The following is a 22,349-nucleotide window of genomic DNA, read 5'->3' on the forward strand; positions in this document are numbered from 1 at the left end:
GGAGCCAGTCAGCGGTCAGCTAGGAATGCTTGGATCGCGCTACATCACCTATTATTAAGCTAACACTTAACATTTAATGTAATAATATAACATGTATTATTGGAAAAGGACTTATAAAAAAAAAAAACTCAGAAGCTTCGTTGGATCAATAAAAATAAGTACAGGAAGTTTTGTCCTCAGCAATCGAGGTTTATAACTAGGGGTGTGAATTGACCAAGTTTAGATTGGGTCTATCCTAACCAACATCAATTTGAACATTATTGAATTGGAGTCCAGACTTGAAGCTCTGAAGTTCTTATTGGATTTTTGTATATATATATATAAGAAAAAAAGTTAGGAGGACAAGGACTAGCTCTGGAGTAGAGGTGTCAATTGGACTGAATTTGGTTCAACTTGATCTAGTCCAATGTGAGTCCACTTACAAATGGATTAGACCCAATCCAGTCCAAATTCAATACAGACCAAATCCAATTCGATCCATTGAAATGTAAATGGATTGGATTGGATTGGATCCAATCCAAACTAAATGAAATACCAAAAATTATATAAAAATAACATAACATATAAAAAATTACAAAAATATATTAAAATGAAGAAAATCTGAAAATTAAAAAATATACCCTTTTGGCATTGAAAAAGCACTTTTGTAAAAGTGCTTTCACAAAAGTACCTTGATAAAAGTACTTTCATAAAAAGTGTTTTTACAAAAGTACTTTTATGAAAGTACTTCGTAAAAGTACTTCCACAAGTGCTTTTATAAAAGTGTTTTCATAAAAGTGATTTTGTAAAAGTACTTCCATAAAAGTGCTTTTATAAAAGTACTTCTATAAAAGCGCTTTTGTAAAAGTACTTCTATAAAAGTTCTTTTGTAAAAGTGATTTCATAAAAGTGCTTTCGTGGAAAAGTACTTTTATTAAAGTGCTTTCATAAAAGTGTTTTTATAAAACTGCTTTTATAAAAGTGCTTTCATAAAAGTATTTTTTTAAAAGCGCTTTCATAAAATTACTTTTATAAAAGTGCTTTTGTAAAAGTGTTTTCTTACAAGTGCTTTCAAAAAAGTGATTTTATGTTGGCTTTAGTTTTGATCAGTTTCAAATTGGACAAGGGTTTGGACTCATTATTGGAAATTTGGTTTAGGTCCAATTTAGACTAATAAGAATATGGACCAATTTATTTTGATTGGCCCAATCCAATAATTATAATGAACCATCCAAATCCGAATTGATAAGGTTTTGATGGATTGGATCCAATTCAAAAACGGTCGATCGACACCCCTACTTGAGAGAGCCCTGCCAACAAAATCCATAAAAAGGAGAGTTCCCAGGGAAAGAAGAAGATAACTCCTCATTGAGATGATGACCCTTTGAAACAAGCCAGTTTCCTTCACACTTTATAATGAGTATGGTTGTAGCTTATCTTTGATGCAAAGGTTCTCTTTGCTATCCTGCATTCTTCTACAAGGGAGAAGCATTTCCAAGGAGGTTGAATATGGTTTTGGAGCATCTTGATCACGGGAGTGAATCACCTTCTATGATGATAAATGGACCACCTAGGTAGGTTGAGAGCTTATGGGCTTCCAAAGCAGGCCATGGTTCAGCTATCACGATTGTGGAAGTTTCAACTTCCAAGGCTTCCCAGGTTGGCTTTAAGGACCAACCCTCATGATTTCTGGCAATGCAGCCAAAGGCACAACTACCCTTTTCTTTGATGAGGTATCAAAGTTAATCTTGATTTCTTTCAGATTTAGAGGGTTCCATTTTATCCACATCATGGATTTTGATTTCATTAAGGATGATTCAGGGGAATTCAGATTAGGTAGGCATATTATTGTAAGCACGTTAAATAAGCAATACTTTCAAAATTTTTTGTCACCTGCCCCTTGAAATACCCCCACGTTAATCTATCCTTGGAAAAGATTAAAAACAACTTTTGTCAAAATATTTATAAAATGCTCATTGAATATACTTCCTATATTGTGCCTATTGGCTCCAATCCCTACTCAGGGTGGTGGTGGGAGTTTCTTTCAACAAATCATTGATACTGGACCGTATCTTTATTACTACTTCCTGAGGTGGAGGTGAAAGATTGTTGAAAATTTTATCATTCTTATTCTTCGATAGAATACTAGGAGGAGAAAGCTAATTGTTCTCAGAACCACGTGATCTGGAGGTACGCTTTTTCTTCAATCAATAGTTCCCACTAATTAGTTTGATTCCAGTTTTGATTATCCAAATAGGATAGTATTGCGGCCTAGGATGGGCTGAGGGCAACAAGGTAAATTTGCTTTGGAGCCGAGGGCTAATTGATGAGTCCGAGGTCCATTGTGGCTGAGGGCTGGTATGTCGGGCCTGTCAAGGAATAGAGAAGGTCAAAGGCCCCGGATGCTAACCCGAGGTGAAGATTCCAACAATCAAGTTAGTACTAGTGAGGCCAAAGGTGGACGAGGCCACAAAGAAAGCAAGGTAGTTCTTAGCTATAGAGAGTCTATATGCTCACCTTGAGGGATCACCCCTATTTTTACTTGAGACTACCTGGAGGTAGGTGGATGCGGATGGTCAGGACGCGGTCCAATCTCGAGGGTGAACTATCACAAGGCCACCGCGTGCGACCGCACCATTGACCTTGCATTGCCCGCGCCATTGGCCCGAGCTATAAGCGCCTACGTCAAATAGGAATTGATCTGTTGATCAAACAGACATGGCATTTGACAAATCAGTGCTCTCTATCCTCTAGGTCACCTCAGAAAGGGCAGCTTGTATCCGAGGTTAAGCCCCTATCCACTAGCATTTTCTTAATTGGGAACTTATTTAGGATTAACAACCATAGGAATATTTTAATTTTTTGGGGCATTTAATCACTCTAGCAGCGTGGCTTATTATTTCAACTAGGTTTTGGTTCAGCTTGTGGTTTGATCTCAAAAATTGTAAGCAGATCTAGTTGAAAATTCCACATTGGAGCTTGGGCCCCAATATCTACACTCTATAGCATCATCCTCTTCGGTGGACAAAATATGGATTGTCTGATTTTATTGATGATTTCTTGGGGAATAACATCAGCTAATTTCTTTAAATCCTAGGTATTATTTTCCATGTTCATAAAGTTAAGCACCTTGGGGTTTGGGTCCATGGTATCTTCATTTAGCTCATTTGTCCTCACAAGATCCTTGATTGGATTTAACTTAATCCAATTATCTTTCCAGAATTTATAGATTAATCAGGCCATTTCCAATTTTTCACATTAGACCTTTCCAAATCCAATCCTTTTTATGATTTATCTTTTTCCAAGATCATGAGCTATTATTATTTATTTTGTGGTCTATAAATTCTCCACGTTTTAAATATTTATTTTGAACCATTTGAACCCACAGGTTGTTATGGTCTATTAGGATTTTCCAGCATAATTTCATTAAGTTAGCTCTATTTGTTTGATCCACATTTCTTAGGCCTAACCCCCCCATTTTATTTATCTAAAAAAACATTACCCCATTTAGTGAGAACAAAAGTTCTACTATTTTGTTTTTGTAATTTGCCCATTTCTTTTGTTAAAGCTTTGAGGATTCCAAACATGATCTTCTAATATTGAGCAACGTTCCCCCTTTAGCAAGGTTAGTTTTCCCCTAATGGTGATAAGGTTTTACTTTTCCACCTTTCAAGTTTGGAGTTTATTTTCTTGAGAACAAGCTTGTATTGGATTGGACTTAGTCCATCTGTAATAGGTTTGAGTTGGACCCAATCTAAATTAAAATCAATTTGAATAGACTGAACAATCCAAACATTGAATTGGACCAGGCCATAATGGTTCAAAATATTCAATATGGAATGAATTGGACTTGGTCTATTTGTAATGGATTCATATTGGACCAGGTCTATGGGTTAGCCATAGACCTGGTTTAATCCAGTTTAAACCCAAACAAATCTAGCCCTATTCAACCAAAAAGAAAAAGAAAAAGAAAAAGAAAAAGAAAAAAGAAAAGCATGCTTTTGAAATTGTTCCCAAGGACACACTAAGGCTCAGTTTAGAAGGAGTACAAATACAAATATATAGGGTGCAAAACCTTGTATTTTGTATTATTTTATATGTATTTGTAATGTACATATTTGTATTTGTACTCTTTCCAAACTAAGTCTAAGAACAATAATGTGAAAACATTATAAATAAGGGCGCATGCCCCATATGGGACCCCAATATAAATTCAAGACCTATTTTGTGGGAAAGAAACCCTAAATCCCTTAGAGGCCTCTTTCCTCCCTTTTTCTCAATCTTCAACCTCTATCGCAAGAAGTCCAAAGTTGGCGAACTACGATGGCCAAATCCTTCGTTGTAAGGGTGCATATGAGCCCTTTGGGGTCCAACCAATCCCTTCCTTTCTTTAGCTCTCAACCACTATTCCTAAGAACTTTGGAGCCCAAACCACTAGTCAATCACCATAACACAGTTGGTGGTTGAGAGCTAAATAGCCCATGTTTTGGGGTCCTGCCAATCCCTTCCTTTCTTTAGCTCGCAACCTAATGGGCTACCTTGTTTGCATGGCTGTTGGCTTTTTAGAAGCCCAATAGCCCATGTTTTGGCCTTTTCCCTTTTGATTGGAAAAATATCTACCCACTGAAATTTGCAACCCCGAAAAGACACGGGAAACCCATTTCGGGCTATTTTTGGGAAGCTCCAAATAGAGCTTTTCACCTTTTTTTAACTCATTTTCATGCGGAAAGATGTGTGAACAAATGCGCCTTAACCAAACAGTTTTCAAGTTGTCGCAAAAACTCACATCGTCTTTTGACTGTTAGAGCTTCCATAAGATCTTTCAAAAAAAGACTTGCCAAATGGCCCCTAGATGAATTGGTGAAAAATCCACATCCTACTTCTTGATGGCTTTCACAAGTATTTGGGAGTTCAATTCAATAATTACACTAGAGAATGACCTCTCATACTAAGTATAGGCCATTATTTTTTAAGAGCAAATTTCTTAAACTATCCTTATTATTTTGTTAATTGACTAATTCTATTCTTACTATTTGATTATTATCTTAAACCATCCCTATTGTTTTTGACAATTGACAAGCTCTACCCTTGTTATTGTTTTGTCAAAATACATACACGTGTGACATATAAAATTTTTTAAAATCCAATATCACCCTTCGTCCCTTTTTCGGTAAGACGGGTAAGAATCAGTGTTCGTGAGGAAGATTGTTATAACCTCTAGTGATTCTTCGCCGCTACTTTTATCTCTACATATTAGTCACTATTATTCTCCCTCGTTTCCAAACCAATTTACATATGATGATTTCGTTGTTTTTCTTTATTTGTTTGTTATCGGTTCGACATGGGCGGTTCAACCATTCCGAGATGGAAAGGTCCATCACATGGGGCTTAGTGATGGACTTAATTAAAGGTTTTTCATTCAGAGACGGAACGATTCCGTTCCTATCAGAACTAGTGAGCAAGCAACCTCAAAACGCAAGGGGAAAAAAAGATAAACATGATAAACAATATATGAAGGAAACTATTATAGAGTAAAATATCATGTAAATTTCTAGTCCTTTTTTGTAATTTACCTACTCAAGTCCCTACCTTTGAAAGTCCTTTAAATCCCTTTATGTATAGAGAAGGAAGCGATTTGGGTCCTCGCAACTTGCCTCGCTAGGAATTCATGCAGAGGAATCTTATGGTCGTTAGAGCCATTGTCATGGTCATTAAAGTCTTCATTGTTCTCTACCCTTCGAATAGCTCTATAATCTTCCTTTAGGATCTTTGACTGCTAGTCGGGCATTGATGATGCGCTATCCGCTCGCTCCCTCACGTCAATGACTAGGCTCGAACTAGGTTCTGATCTAGCAATGCCGAGCGGTATTGCCGATCTGGTAATTGTAAGTCCGAACTGAGAAGGGCTGAGAAAAGAGAATTAGAGTGTCTGGATACGTTTTACTTAGGGGGACACTCCGATGCTTAATTCAGTAAGGAGATTTCGGTAAGAGTATGTGAGAGAGTTCAAGAGCTTTTGTGCGCATACCTTTCAGAGTGATCCTGGATTCTTTTTATAGATATTTGAGGTTCAGGTGCCATCAGGCAACATTTCTAAGTCTTCTACGGAGCTGTTTCCATAGTTTTGGGGTGTGCTAGGCTGTTAGTTGCTAGATTTGTGCAACGGTTGCAGGTCGCCCACGGGTTTTGTGGCGTATGGTTTGGCAAGCTATTCCTATAGTCGCGGTAATGGTGTTCGTGCGGGCAAGGTGTGCGGGACGGTTTCGGGGCGAGCTAGCATTGTCAGTGGTCTGAGCTCGCTCTAACTCAGTCGCACGCCTGTTGTTGATTGCCACGTGCTGGTTTGTCAAGCTGTCTTGCTGAGTTGGACGTTGTGTCTCAAATACAGCCCACGTGTTAGTGATGACCAAAATGCCTCTCATCAGGTATGTTTACCAGCAACGACATTGCAGTTAGTCGCTTCACTTCACCACTCTAATCAACATTCTCAACTCGCTTTGCCAATTTCTTCAAGACGTTTGCATTTCGTATCAACTTCTTGAATTAAAGTGAGGCATGTGGCGGAGACGAAATAGTCCACACCCATTCCAATTAGTCATCGATAGAGAAAAACCCAAATCAGATCCAAGCATCTAACTGACACCCTCCCCCCCCCCCCCCCTTTCCCTCTGTTATCAATAAATCTGTTGTTATTTCTTGTTACAGTTTTTACCTTTAGGCCCGTTCACTTTTTGGTAAGTTATCTACTCAGGAAACACCCAAATAAGTGCATTTACCCATGTTCTTTTATTTCTCAATAAATAAGGCAATGACCATTTTAGTCATAGAAATCTATTATTAAAAGGGGCATTTTTGTCTCATTCAAGTACTGGCAACTTTCTCCCTATGTGGGAAAGTTATGTACCCACCTTGGAGATGGGTGTCACTTTCCTAGGTAAGTGATACCTAGGAAAATAAACTATTATTGATCCCCACATTAAACTGAAAAAAGAACATGGGATTCTTGGTCAATGGGAACCAAAATCCCATTGACCAACTTTCCCCCCTCTCCAAATCCAAAAAAAGAATGCCCCCTTAGGCCCTCTTCGCTTTTCGGTAAGTTACTTACCCGGGCAAATGCAATTACCTGGGTAAGCTTTTCCTAGGAAACACTTACCTGGGTAAGTGCATTTACCCATGCTCTTTTATTTTTCATGTAAATAAGGCAATGACCATTTTAGCCATAAAAAAACCTTTATTAAAAGGGAATTTTTGTCCTATTCAAGTGTTGGCAACTTTCCCCATAAACGGGAAAGTTATTTACCCACCTAGGAGGGTAAGTGATACCCAGGAAAATAAACTTTCCCTGATCTCCACATAAATCTGGAAAAAGAGCATGAGGTTATTGATCAATGGGAACCAAAATCCCATTGACCAACTTTCCCTCCTCTCAAAATCTGAAAAAAGAACACCCCCTTAATGTCTCCCCTCCTCCGGTTGTAGTTTATACTACTTTCTTTGCTGCCTTTCTCTTGCAGCGCCTTCGCATCCCTTTGTGTTGTTCAGGGGCCAGGTCATTCCATGATCTTTTGGTTCCGTCCTTGGGCCATTCTTTCCAAGAGCGCTTTCATGATCACACTCTCTTTGGTTACCTCAGCTTATTTTCGAACAACCCAAAGATGACCTCCCTTCAAAGAAAACTGATGGAGATTTTCCTTTGTCTCTCCGAATCGGCTGAATTTGTTGGATCGGTCTTAAAACTTTGCTAAAGTCAATGATTTACCTACTTTTAATTTCTTCCCTCGTCTACAACAAGACTCGTCTGCTTTTCAGTTGATTGACAACTATTGTCTTCTTTTGATGATAGGGACATGATTCCTTGACAATGGAAGTGATTCCACTTCATTTTCATGGTTATCGTCCTTCAGATTCAGGGACGTGATTCCGGGATCGTATTCATGGTTGTCATCAATGCTCAACATGGGGGAGATTCTTTTTTGCAATTTTTCTCTTAAATTAAGGGCAAAAAAGACATTTAATTCTCTCCGTCACGATTCAACTACAATGGCAATTGCTAGTTTAAGACAATAGTTAAATAGTATGGGTAGAATTAGTCAATTAACTAAATAGTAAGGGTAGTTTAAGAAATTTGACCTTTTTTTAATTTATGTATTCTAATAAATTCTGTTTGACACCCATCTTTTATTTTATTTGATTTTTTATGTATAGATTTGTTATTTAATTTAAGAGATTAGATCAAGTTTAATTTATAAATAATAGCGGGGATCTATGTGATGCACGGGTTTTGTTAAGTGAAAGTTAAACAATAGAAACACATAAGATGAGACAATTTTTTATATTTTAACCTTTTAAATAATTAATAATTATTTAGAATTTGTATCCTAATTTTAATAATTTTTTTACAATACAAAATAGCAATAATTAATTTCAGCCAAATTAATTGTCTAATCACTAATAAATATTAAAAAGTTATCACAAAAATATACAATTATTGAAAATAAATTTATAACAAAAACACAATCAATAACTAATAAAAAATACAACAAATACAATAGTTATGAAAATGCAATAAATACTGAAGATATATTAAATTAGTTAACTAATAGTTTAATCTTCAACAATAGTTTAATCTCTAATATGTATTAATCAATAAATTATAATGAAAATACACAACTTCTGAAAATAAATTTATAACAAAAATACAATAAGTACAATAAATTAAATCTCAAAAAGTTAAATAACAACAATTTAAACTCCAATAATTATTGAAATTTTATTGTTAAATAACAAAAAAAAATAAATGTACACATAATTATTGAAAATATATTTATCACAAAAATACAACTAATAATTACTAAAAATATGATAAATATTAATTTTAGTATATATAAATATATAATAGATATAGATAAAGATTTTAAAAGTTTTATTTATTAATTTTTTGAAAGTTATTTTCTATAATTATTAATTTATATAAGTGAAATAATGTTTTTTTATTATTAGTACATTTATAATTGCAATTATTATTATATTTTTAATATCTATAAAAAAGTTTTCTTTGAAGTTTATTACATATTTTTTATATTTAGAAGCTTCAATACTTCTAAATTATTAAATCCATTTCTCATTGGTTCAATAATATTTAAAATTTTTTAAAATATTTATATTTTTATTCTTATTATCAAATATTATTAAATCTATTAAAATTATTTTTATGTTTTTGATCATTTTTAAATTTATTAGATAATTTCATTATTTCATTTCTGGTATCATCATCGGGAGATTTTCCCAATACACGGTAGAGATGTGCTGTGGGATGTTGTGGGTGGCAATCATGTGGGGTGCTGATTTGAACTCTTTGATAAAATAAGAATACATAGATGATGCATTCAGATTCTGGTTCAAAATATGAAGCTAACAATCACTAGACTCATTTATTGAAGAAATGAACATCAGATAGATGACAAATTTGTTCATGTTTATGTTCATGAGGAATATGAGACCTTGCCATTGGAGATCTCAGATTTAATGAAATTTAAGCTATTACTGCAATGCCTTTTATTATGTATTTTTTGCTAGTCTTTTTTATGAAGAGTAATATAAAAAAGTATTAAAATAAAAAGGAATATAAAAGAGGTGACTAAATGGCACCTGGACAAAGCCAACAACAACAACACAAGAAAAATCTAAAAAGTGATACTATTCTGCCCCTTTCGATTTTTGGTAAATCATTTGCCCGGTTAAATGCACTTACCCACATGTTCTTTTATTTCCTATGTAATGTAAATAAGGCAATGACAATCTTAGCTATACAAATTCCATTATTAAAATGGGCATTTTTGTTCAATCCAAATAGTGGCAATTTTCCCCTAGATAGGAAAGTCAATTTACCCACCTAGGAGATGGATATGCCCAGGAAAATAAACTTTCACGGTCCCCACATAAATCTGAAAGACGAACATGGATTTCTTGGTTAATAGAAATCAAAATCCCATTGACCAACTTTCCCCTCTCAAAATCCAAAAAAAAGAACGCCCAATTCAGAGACTATCCTTCAAACAGTCTCGTGTTTCTTTCTTTCCAGCTGACCCAGCTCACGGCGGAAGGAAAGCAGCTCCACAGAATCTCCTAATTGTTTCCTGGAGTAAAGACCATCTCAGGACTACAATGCCTAATCATATTCCTGACCAATTTTCTTCTATTTTTTCTCTCTCAAACCCCTAACATCCAACTGACTCCTCATCCTGACAAAACGGCCTGCCTATCTTTATACCAGACTAGGGCCTTTCTCCTCACGCTTCCTCCCCCAAGAACTCCTCCTCTCCCCCTTCTTTGTCCCAGTCACTGTTCTTCAGACAGCCTCCCTCTATCTTCCTCTTCTCTTCTCTTCTGTCTTTCTCGAACTGTCTTAAAGCCTTCCCTGCGAACTCTTCCCCTCCCAAGAAAAATAAACCCAACGACTTCCCAACTGACACCTCCTTTTCTACTAAAGGATTTATATCCACAGTGTCCTTATTAGCTGCCCCTTTTTGATACCCTTGCTGTCCTGCCCCTCCCGTCGCTCTCTCCTTGTCGACCATCTTGTTTTCAAGTTGTTGCATTTGGCTTGAAAAAGGAAAACATTAACCATCATGTTTATAGAGATAGTTCAACCGGCTATGGCTTGTGGCTTCACAAATTTGGTTAAGGTGGCTGCTACATATACAGTACAGGTACATAGTTAAGAAACATGTTCAGGTTCCTTATGCTGTATGGCGTAGAGCAATAAACATGGGTTCCTATATGTTTAAATGTACTAAATTGATGTCATTTATTGTTCTTATTTTGAATACTTTAAGGCTCTGTTCGCTTTTTGGTAAATTATTTATCCGGGTAAATGTAATTACCTAAATAAGTTTTTTTCTAGGAAACACTTACCCGGGTAAGTGCATTTACCCATATTCTTTTATTTTTCATATAAATAAGTCAATGACCATTTTATCCATAAAAATTCATTATTAAAAAATGCATTTTTGTCCCATTCAAGTGTTGTCAACTTTTCCCCTTGGTGGGAAAGTTATTTACCCACCTAAGAGATGGGTATCACTTCCCAAGAAAATAAACTTTCCTTGATCCCCACATAAATCTGAAAAAAGAACACGGTTTTCTTGGTCAATGGGAACTAAAATCCCATTGACCAACTTTTCCCCTCTCAAAATCCCAAAAAAGAACGCCCCCTAAAAATCTTGCCTGTCCAATTTGCTTGGTTGGTCTTAATAATAATGAATGCATTTGTCTGTGGGCTTGCTGTTATTTGGGGAAAATTGCAAAATCACAGTTGGCCAATACTTCTGATTTGCATAATTTTGTGAATGGCATGAAATTGCAAGATATCACTTTTTTAAGGTAGTTCCATTGCTGTTTTTCTTTTAAGGGTAGTTCTTTTATATCCCAAAGAAACCTTATTTTCTACATTTATCTGTACCTAGTATCTGATTTATGTAGTATAATATCAAATCTTAATGCTTGCTAGGTAGACATGACAATGGAAGTACATTTCTCTTTTTGGCAAGTGACATGCATCTTGTCCTATTTCATTAGACTGGAGACCTGAAGAAGAATAAGAAGTAGATATTACTAGATGATGAAATGCAATTAAATAATCAATCCAAGTAAAACAAAATATATTCTACTTGGATTACAGAAAGTTTATAAAGTAGTAAAATGAAATAATAAGCTTTAGCCTCCACTTTGGTCCTGCAACTATGATAACAAGGGTGAACAATTACAAGTCTTCTGTGCTTCTGTCACCAAACATTGGTCTATGGTTTTTGCACTGTTGAAATCCAGTTGTTATCAGAAATAACACATATAGGGTCTATGGTCTATGGTCTGTTTTTCTGTCAGCCGAAATATTTTCTACTTCAGTATCACAAAGTAAATTCTTGTGTATATATAGCTACAATTTCTATATTTCTGGCATTATGATATATCTATAGTTTGATATACAGATTAAATATGTTTGCCGAAGTTTCTTAGTTACCTACCTCTGCTCATTATTAAAATATTCTTTTGAAAGTGTAGAGGCTTGAAGAGAAGTTTATCTAAGTGATAGCAATGGAACAGATAGACTTGGTAAAGAAAAACTGATTAGAATGACATACCTGTGAAGCAACTAGCAGGACTAACAAAACTGGAGAATGTAAACTTCTCCTTACTCCTAGACTGTTTTGCTAAATTAAATCTCCTTACTCCTAGACTGTTTACATCCATTGAGTTTATAAAAAGTTGAATTCGATGACCAATCTTGAACAATTGAAGGGAAGAAAGAAGTATATAATAAGTTCTTTCAAAGCTTGACTTGTGCAGAGAAAATGAGGTTTTTATCAAAAATCTTTTTTTTTTTTTCTTTTGGGTATATATGTTGTTACCATGAGACAACTGTAACTGAATAAATATCTATCATTTGTCCATAGAAACCTTCTTACACTGCAACAAAGTTCGTATATAGATGCACTAAGAAAAACTCCGCTATATATTCATTTTTTAGCAGCGAATAGAAAAAATCCGCTGCTCTAGGTATGATTACTTACAGTGGCTGATGCATATCTTCTCTCCCGCGCAAACAAATCCCGTAACTTCTTTCGTCTTCCCTCAAACCTCACCAGCAAAAACCTTTCACATTCTTCTTTGAGCATATTCGCATTTCCCTATTTTCTTCGGCAGCTGAGAAGCATCAAACAAATTAAGAGGTAAGTCACGATTTTTCTCCCCATTTTTCATCTTCTTCCTCTCACTCCCTCTCTCTCACACACATTTTTCTTTCATTCTTCCCTTTTTATACAGCAGACCATCAAACCTTCTCTTTGCCGATTCTAGGTTTTCAACCCTCTCTCCCTCATCTCTTGTCACTCCTTCGGCAGCTGGGGAACCGAACTGAACTCATCTCCGGCGAGGTAAGTTTTTATGCATATGTATTATTTTTTGTTTGTTCCTATTGGTGGCGTGACAATGGAGTAACACCGTCCCATTGGGTTCCGATTTGAAGAACCTGTTGGAGACGAACTCCAATGGATAAAACCTAACCCTTCTCTATTTTGGTCTGTAAAAGTTGCTACTTGGATTATTTCAGAGGTGCCAGATCCTTCTCTTCTAGATTGGTCCAAATATCTGTTAATTTGCTAGCAGATAGGTTGTCTAGGGAGGGGATGAAGAGATGTGAGCTTTATTGAGTCCCAGTCCTCCTCGAGTATTTCTTTTGCCTTTTGTATTTCTGAGACATTGCTCGGTTCCTGCCATGTATTTCTGGATCACCTTAATCAATTCCCCCATTTAATAGTGTAGGTTGCATTCAGGTCAATACCTCTAAACTAGGGTTATAACATGCTTGAACTATCACTCATACTCTTGAGGTGACATAAGCTTTCTCTATGCCCTAGAAACACAGCCGAGTTTCGAGGCCTCTAACGCCTTTTCACTCTTAGCAAGCGGGATTCGCAGCCCCCAGACCTTGAAGATTAATCCACTGCCCTCAGCTCTAAAGTTAGCAGCATTAGTATAAATCGAAGATTATGAGGGCGTTAAATTCATCATTTAAATAACTAAATATTTTCAATAACGAAATATTTAACACAAATAAATTTTCAATAGTTAAAATTATTAGATTAATAATAATTTAATATTTTACAAAATTAATAACGAAGTTATGTAATAATAGTATTAATTATAATTTTATGGATTATTAAATTAAATAAATATTTAATATTTAAAAACTTGCATATTGATATTACTTAAATAACTAAATAATATTGTAAACTTGTTTCACTTACATCAATTAATAATTCTGGAAAATAGCTTTCAATAAAAATTAATATTTATTAATAATAATTTTAGAATACTAATATATAATAATTATATAATTATATATACTAAAATTAATATTTGTTGTATTTTCAATAATTATTCATTGTTTTTTGTGATAAATGAATTTTCAATAATTATGTATTAACCTATTCTTGTTTTGTTATTTAATAAAAAAATTTCAATAATTATTGGAATTTAAACTACTGCTATTTAACTTTTTAAATTTAATTTATTATACCTATTGTATTTATTTTATCATTGTTAGGAATTTATTTTTAGTAATTATGTATTTTTGTTATAATTTATTAATTAATATTTATTAGAGATTAAACTACTATTTGTGATTACACTATTTATTGACTAATTTAATATATTTTTAGTATTTGTTGTATTTTTGTCATTTTTGCATTTATTGTATTTTTGTTAGTTATTTATTGTATTTTATTATAAATTTATTTTAAATAATTGTGTTTTTTTGCTATAAATTTTCAACAATTATTGGGCATTAAACTATTGTTATTTATTAGAGATTAGACTATTAATTTAGTTGAAATTAGGAATGTTTGGGTTAGGCAGTTGGTCATCCGAAATTGACTAACCATTAGTGAAAACCAACCAAATCAGGTTGTATCAGTTTGGGTAAATTTTTAGTTTGGTCTATTGGTTCAAAAGATTTAAATTTAAAATTTATATTTAGATTTAAAAATTACAGTGGTATTATTAAAAAATAAATTAAAAAAAATTAAATTTATGATATAAAATATTTCGGACTAAGTAACATGGGAGTTTTCCCATTTTCTTGTATTAAAAATATAAAATATAAAATAATAATATATATATGGGGTTAGGTTAGTTCGATTTTGGTCGATTTACAAATGGCCAAACCGGAACTAATCCAACCTAGTTGGGTTGGAAAATTGTTGAACCAAAGCCAATATGAAATATTAAAAAACAACCAACTCGGGTCGATTTGGGTCGGGTTGGTCAGTTTCACTAATTTGGTGAACAACCCTAGTTGAAATTAATTAGTGTATTTTTGTATAATAAAAAAATTATAAGTAGTATATAAAATATAAATAATTATTAATTATTTAAAAAGATAAAATATAAAACAAAAGTATACTCTTGTGTATTTCTATTGTTTAGCACGGGTCCATGCTAATTCATGCCTCTTTTTTGCAACTTTTTGCATTTTTTGCTTTTTTTTTTTTTTGCATTCTTTTAGTTTCTTTAACTTTTCTGCATTTTTACAATCTTTGAACATATGGGTTAGCCCAACCATGTGTTAGTCATGAGAGCAAGACGGTTCTCTCAAATTTTTTGGGTATATAGGTTAACCCAACCCATAGCTGTTACGTGATAGTCACAAGAGTGAGGTGGTATTGTGACCCGACTCGACCCGTATTTTGTCACGTGTTAGTCTCAATAGTGAGGTGATTTTCTTAAAATTACTTGTTTTTTAATATATATGTTGATCCGATGCATATCTACTACGTGATAATCTCGAGATTGAGAGGATTCTCTTAAAAATGCCTTTTTCAGGTACACGGGTTGGCCTAATCTGTATCCATCATGTGACAGTCTTGAGAATGAGATAATCCTCTTAAAAATGTCTCTCTATGTATATGGATTAACCCGACCCGCTTCTACATTTATAAGTATAGTTAAGTGGGCCAGTATGGGTGAGGGTGGGTAAGGGTTAGTATGGACAGGTAAGTGGGTCAATATGAATGGGTTGTGACGCATTAACAAAGATTGATGATGGGTCATATTGGGTCAATATGGATGGATTGAGAATGGTGTGAACACAATATCGTGAGGATTGAATTCGACCTTGGTCTTTGGAGCCCATCTGAATTCCCAATATAGTGACATTTATGTAAAACGAATAATCTCTCTATTAATTTATTTTATTTGTTTTTATTTTGGGTACTTGAGTACTGACATCTTATCTGCTTGACAAATAGTATCATCCTCTTAAACTAAACCAGGAGAAGAAAAATGGATGCAATGCAAGTAGCTCTTCCCATTGTGGGAATTGTCGCAGCTGCAGCCGTCGCATTCTACGCAGTAAGCTTTGCAGAGCTTCGGGAGGTGCTCTTCTCTTCCTCTTCTTCTGTTTAGTTCTTTTTTCTTTATGGTTTGCTCAGTTCAGTTTTTTCCCATTGGTGGGTTCTTGTTTGCGAAATCTGAGACCTACCCTTCTCTTCTCCAGTGGAAATCATTCTTTCATCTTAATGTTTTGTAAGATTGGTTTTGTGGGTTCTATTTGAGATGGTCGTTTTCTTTTCATGGGCAGAAATCTTTCAGAGATTTGGAGGACTCAGACTCTGAAAATGGAGTATTTAAGTCGTCTCTGAGCTCCAGAGAACGCCGAGCCAGAAGAAAAGCAGAAAAACAAGCTAAAGACTAGACTATTTGTGGATATCCCCGCTATCTTATCCTTTCAGGTCTTGTTTGTGGACTTTTCCAATTCTCGTTATGAGTTAATATGAGATTTGAAGTTGATTTTCATCTTTTTTTTTTCTCACTTTAATACTCCATATATATACCTCATCAGAACGTTCATTTGGTAAGAACTGAAAATAAAAGTGAGAGAATCAATTGAATTATTCTAACATCTGAGTATATGCCATGAAATAATTTGATTTTGGGGTTATTTGGGAAACTAGTTAATTTAAATTTGTTTATTCGTTTCAATCTTTTTTACAAACTCACAAATTGAGGTGCAACAATGAAGGCCCTTCCATTTTCCCACATAATCCACTCAAGTTTATGTAGAGGCATTGGAAAATATATCAAATTTTTAGACAGAAACTGGCATGAAACTTGGCAAAAATTAACTGTTCTATTGTTGACTGTCAAAAAAAAAAAAAAAAACTGTTCAGATCACGTCACCTGATGAATCTTTAGAAGACTCGTTAGTCTGAACTCAAAGGGTATATTTGGAGTAAGGTTTGCCTATCTCATTTATCAACCAGAAAACAATCTTTCTTTTCTAAGTACTAAACGTGTCAACGACCTTGTCAAAATGACTCGCTAAAACAACCTAGGGTTGTTTGTCAATTTGGGTTGATCAAAAAAGAAAGTGTTTCAATATTTAAATGACAAGATTGAGGGCAAGACCATAGGCTGGAGGGGAAGATTTCTCTCTTTGGTGGGGTGGTAGTTCAGGTGAGCACAAAATAAATTGGGTAAGCTAAGACATGATTTGTAGAAGTAGAATTAAGGGAGTCGGAGGTTTTTGGGACCCTTGCTCTTTAGCTCTATTATCTAAGATTACATGGAAAATCTATAAGAATCCAAACAAGTCGTGAGTCAAGGTTGTAAAGGTCAAATACCTTAAAAATAAAGACTCTCTTATTGGGTGTTTGGCATCGATGCCGTTTTCTAAGAAAATGGCACCATGTAGGGGCCACATCAGAGAAAGCGGTGCCTCAAATAACGCTCTCTTGCTTGGTATTGTTTTTTCAGAAAAAAAAAATGTTGCAATGATGTGGCATCATCTTGGATATTGGATAACATAGATCAATGTTAAAAATGTTGCTGCCAAGTACCAAATAAAACCAGTGCTGTTTTCTTAAAAAACGCCTATATGGCAACACCAGTTCCAAACAAAAAATAAGAGAAAATGGTGCTTACAACTCCACACACCCAACATCGTTTTTTTTTTAGAAAACGGTGCAATATTCCCAACACCAATGCTAAATTCATACTTAGAGACCCTTTACCTAAGTTTGGTTTCTGGGTTTGTAAGGTATTGGCTAGAAGAAAGGTCCTTCTCTAAGGGGTGAGATGGTTGGTAAATAGTAGAAATCTTATTAACATTTGGGAAGATCCATGGATTCCCAATATTCAGCTTCAAAATTATGGAACCCAAGTTGAGTCTTGGTAGCCATTCTAAGGCCTTGTTTGTTTTTACTTACCTGGGTAAATATGTTTACACAAGTGTTTTCCAAGTAAAACTTGCCAAAATAAGCAAATTTTCCAACATTCTTATACGTTACCAATAGCCCAGGTAAAGAGAGAGGTGAGGAGAGAGTGCTTATCAACTTCAACAAGCACGCAAGTAAGTTGTTTACCCACCTTGTAGGAGGGTATCAATTACCCACTCTCAAATATCTTCATTTACTGTGGGGTCCAATATAGTAGCAAATGAATACAGGGGTATTGTGATTAACGCATTGATTGACCAACTTACCCTTGTTAAATACCATCAAATGAATGGGGCCTGAGAGGTAGATCATTTGAATCCAAGTTCTAGAAGATGTAACTTAAAATTTTCCAACTCTCTTTTTGTTTTGAAGGTTTCCCAAAATATTTTCAAGATTAATCTTGCCCAAAATCTTATAGAGGATTATCTTATATGGGACCAAGATTCTAGAGATTGTTTCTCTATTAAATTTGCTTATTTTGTGGCCTAAAATAAAATTGTAAACCCTAATGGTCAATGTTCAACAAGGTTCCTTCTCTCCTCAACCTAGAAGAAAATGTAGCATGCAAATGTTGAACGACAAATTAAATCTTTTATTTGGAGATGTTGTAAAAACACCCTTGCTATATATAAATGAAAATCTAAATAACAGAGGTATTAGAACTTATGGTTTTTGTAAAACTTATTTTTATAAAAAGAGCCCACCTTGCATTATATATATATATATACTAATAACAATTAGAATTTTAATTTTTGTAAGCACCAACCAATCTATATATATATATATATATATATATATATATATATAACTTGTAATAAACAATTAACAAATCAATTATGGAATGGATTAGTTGATGCTTACTGCGTAATGTTGTTTTTCACATAATAAACTCCTTATATTGGTTCTCCACAAACTCCTTTTGCTTTAAAGAAGCACCCTTATAAAACACACCTCCTGTTTATACTCCTAACAAAATGAACTCATAATAGTATCAACAAAACAAAAAATGGAGAAAGAATAGACAATCATTAATAATGACTAATGACAGTTAATTTGGCCCGTCCATCCAATGATGTGATGGCATGTGGAGCGGTGGAACGATATGGAAACACTTCAGCAACCTCAGACACCTCAGTGGTCCTAGTTACTCAGGCACCTCGGTTCACCCAGCTAGACCGAGCCCCGAGCAGCTCACTACACTCACCGACCTGCCAAGGTGCCACGTAGCCCCCTTCTAGAAGCAAGCCAATTGTCTCTAATCTCCTTGGGATCACGGCGTGTGCCAACAGATTTTATCTTATCGCCACCCGAATCAAACGAACCTGGATAAGCCTTATTACCTTATTCAGAGTCCATCTTCGGGTGCTAAACCCACGACAGCTTGCCTATATAAAGGCTTCGCCTTTAGCCTTACAAGGTACGTGCGATTTAGCTCTCACATTCTCTTGCTCTCAACTCAAGCTATTAGCTCCCTCAAAATCCCCATCGCTGACTTAAGCATCAGAGTGCCCGCATCGGGTAAAGAACCTCGAAACACTTTTGATTCTCTTGTCTTGCAACTCGACCTAGTCACATCACTAGTCCGATGTCTGAACTGTTCTCTAGCAGGGAGCATTCAAATCACACATCATTAGTTAGCGCCATCTGTGGGAAACCGCAACAAAAAGTCGTAGTCTCACTCTATTTCTCTGCTTTTACTATTCCAATGGCTTCCTCAAGCAACAATCAGCCCACCAACAACAATAACAACCAGGTCACAGGAGGGCGTGACTAACCCGAAGCACATCCAGAAGTCCATTCCGTGACCATTGGGCAGTTCACAGTGCCCCTAACCTTGCTAGGTGCACCAGCAATGCCAAACCCAGCCTTCCCCTACACCAAATAAAGTGCCTCTCCCTCCAGTTGAGCCATCAGTGGTTCCTACTGGAATCGACGTCCCGGATCCACCTCGTCACACTGACAACCAGAACCAGGTCCCGATCGAAGAGCACAACCGAGCTACAACAAAAACAAGACTAAAGGCAATAGCTCGACTGAGGTGTCGAGGAGAAGGTATTGCCGACGTGCACGCCGCAACACTAGGAGAAGCCACCTCACTTCCACCAACAATGAGGAGGCAAACAAGAAAGGAGAGGTAAGCTAGGTCGTCACCCAACCAGCAGCACCGCATGTGACCCGCACCTCCCCTCTTGCACCTGAGGTCCTTACAACCCCATGGCCTAAGGACTTCAAAGCCCCAAGCCTGGAGTCTTATGATGGCACAACAGACCTAGTTAATCACATTAACAATTTTCAGGCCCTGATGCAACTTCATAGGGCAAACGACGCAACCTCTACATGGCTCAATGACTTTTCAGGGTATAGCTTGGATGTGGTACTCAGGACTGGCCACAGGCTCAATAAAGAGATGGAACCAGTTCGTAGATCTCTTCACAATGCACTTCACCACCAGCAAAAGGTGCCCAAAATCAGTGACCTGCCTACTAAACATGGTTCAACGACCAAACAAGACGCTTTGAGACTACATCAAGAGGTTCAACTTGGAGCGCCTCTAGATACCATACCAAAGGGAAATTGCATGATTTATGGAACATACCAAAGGAAAGAACAAGTTGGTTTTGTTTCAAAAAACAATGTGTTTTTGGAATCAACAAAACATTGGTTTTCAAAACAAAAATAAATTTTCGAATGTGGAAATTGCATGATTTATGGAGCATGATGTTGACTAATCAGATGAAAACTTGTTTTCGAAACCAAATTCAAGAACATGCTTTTGATTTCAATTTTGAAAACAAAAAACACATACACAACCAATAACATATTTCTTATGTTTTTGTTTTAAGAAACAATCTGTTTTCAAACAAAATGGTTTTGATTTGTTTTAGGAACTATCAACAAGAAAAACAATTCACATTGTAAAATGCCCCTTAAATCTCCCCATGCCATTAGCATCCGTTAATGTTCCATTACAATCCATTCACATGTTACACCACATGACATATATATTTTTTAAATCCCAATATTACCCTTTTATGGTTGATTTTGTCGTCTATTATTATTCAAATTTTCAAAATAAAACAGCATATCCAAATTTTCAACAACACCTTTACCGATGTCTAATGTGCTCCCACCATCAAAAGCTACAATTGCAAGCTATGCCAAACCAAAACAAAACCACTACATACATGATGTCCTACGTAGTTGGCGTGGATTTACCTCAAATTGCATATGAGTTTCCATATGATGTTGAGCTTTCCACGCAATTGGCATCATTTCCTTGAATCCAATGTGGAAAGGACAAAGTCTTAACTTCTTGAGAAGAGCAATAGTCTCTTAAAAGTCCCTCCGACTTCAACAAGAGCATGGAACTACTAGTAGTGTCAAGGTTTGTTCAATTTGATGGGTATTAAAAGAATCGTCGACTACCTAGAAGAATGATGCCAAAGGCTTAAAAGCATCGTCAATGGAAGAGTCAAGTAGACCAATTGTTCTGAAGCTATTATTCTTGCATGTGTTGCAGTTTTGCTATTGAGAGAGCTTCATTCAAATGTTGCATGCTTATTCAAAATTTTCATTTTGAAAATAAAAAAAAATGATGGATAAAATAACATTTTCAATCTTTCCTTAACAGTTAGAAACAATTGTATAAATTTTGGTAACAATTTCTAAATAGTAGAGGTGGAGTAAGTCAATTTACTAAAACTTAAGGGATACTTTTAAGGACTTTCCCTTAATTTTCATGTTCATGCCATGAACAATCCATTTTAAGGAAGTAGTTGTGGAGGTTCAATGCTCAAAAGGACATGTGAAGAAAGGTGGTCAAAGACAAATATGGCAGTGATGTCTTTGGCTCATCCTCGACTCTTCCCAAAACTCCTACAACACTAGTGTTTGGAAAGTTGTGGTGAAGCTTTAGGGGTCTTTTTCTCAGTTTAGACCTTTCAAAGTTGGGATTGGAAGTGAAATCTCTTTCTGGAATGATGTTTAGTGTGGCTCAAGACCTTTAAAGGAAGCTTACCCATCAATGTAATTTGGCTCTCAACAACAAGGTAGTCATTAGTAACTGTTATGTGAGTCTAGCAGGTGAGGTAGTTTGGTTCCCAAAAATTACTTCAATTGGGAAGTTGAGGAATCCATATGAATGCTCAATAAGATATCTCACATTAATGGATAGATTCATTTAACTAGTGCTTTCAAAACTGGATTGGACTAGAAAAACCGGGAATTAGTCACTTGATCAGTTCTGTTTCATCTCAAAACCGCTTTTTAGCCAAAAATCATTAATTTGGTTAACAAACTGCTGATCACCTAGGCAGTCGAACCATCAAACCGTTAATCCGGACAATGGGTTTTAACCATTTTTTTTTTTAATTTTTTATTTTTCTTTGTCAAAGTGAGTTGTCCATTCATGGACATTCAGACCATTCGGCCAGGAACTAGTCCCCATAACAGTTCCCAGTCTGGCTTGGTTTTAAAAACCTTGCATTCAATAATCCAAACATAGAAAGTATTCTCTTTATTAGAATCTATTGTGATTGTGTCTCTTTTGGGTTGTCTAAGCGAAAGTCGTTAAGGTGTAAAGAAATGCCTTAG

The 22,349-nt window shown here is 35.4% G+C and overlaps 1 protein-coding gene across 8 annotated transcripts; it reads left to right on the forward strand.

The window, feature by feature from the left end:
- Nucleotides 1-12,572: 12,572 nt before the first annotated feature.
- Nucleotides 12,573-16,439, forward strand: LOC148846496 (uncharacterized). 8 transcript variants are annotated; one of them, XM_088953789.1, is made up of 5 exons: nucleotides 12,573-12,710; nucleotides 12,838-12,914; nucleotides 15,364-15,442; nucleotides 15,789-15,915; nucleotides 16,121-16,439. In XM_088953789.1, the coding sequence occupies exons 4-5, from the start codon at nucleotides 15,823-15,825 to the stop codon at nucleotides 16,232-16,234; spliced, it is 207 nt and encodes a 68-aa protein (XP_088809915.1). In that variant the 5' UTR covers nucleotides 12,573-12,710; nucleotides 12,838-12,914; nucleotides 15,364-15,442; nucleotides 15,789-15,822; the 3' UTR covers nucleotides 16,235-16,439. The 8 variants fall into 8 exon arrangements, with proteins under 8 accessions (XP_088809915.1, XP_088809914.1, XP_088809918.1 ...); XM_088953788.1 differs by lacking the exon at nucleotides 15,364-15,442; XM_088953792.1 differs by lacking the exon at nucleotides 15,364-15,442 and having other exon boundaries at nucleotides 15,813-15,915.
- Nucleotides 16,440-22,349: the final 5,910 nt, after the last annotated feature.

The sequence above is a fragment of the Nelumbo lutea genome, chromosome 7 (genome assembly GCF_056320005.1).
Source record: "Nelumbo lutea isolate HS-2025 chromosome 7, American lotus-T2T, whole genome shotgun sequence".
Lineage (NCBI taxonomy): Eukaryota > Viridiplantae > Streptophyta > Magnoliopsida > Proteales > Nelumbonaceae > Nelumbo > Nelumbo lutea.

Coding starts and splice junctions, on each gene's coding strand:
- LOC148846496 (XM_088953785.1), top strand. Junction 15,916..16,120: donor GCTTTGCAGAGCTTCGGGAG/GTGCTCTTCTCT, acceptor TTTCATGGGCAG/AAATCTTTCAGAGATTTGGA.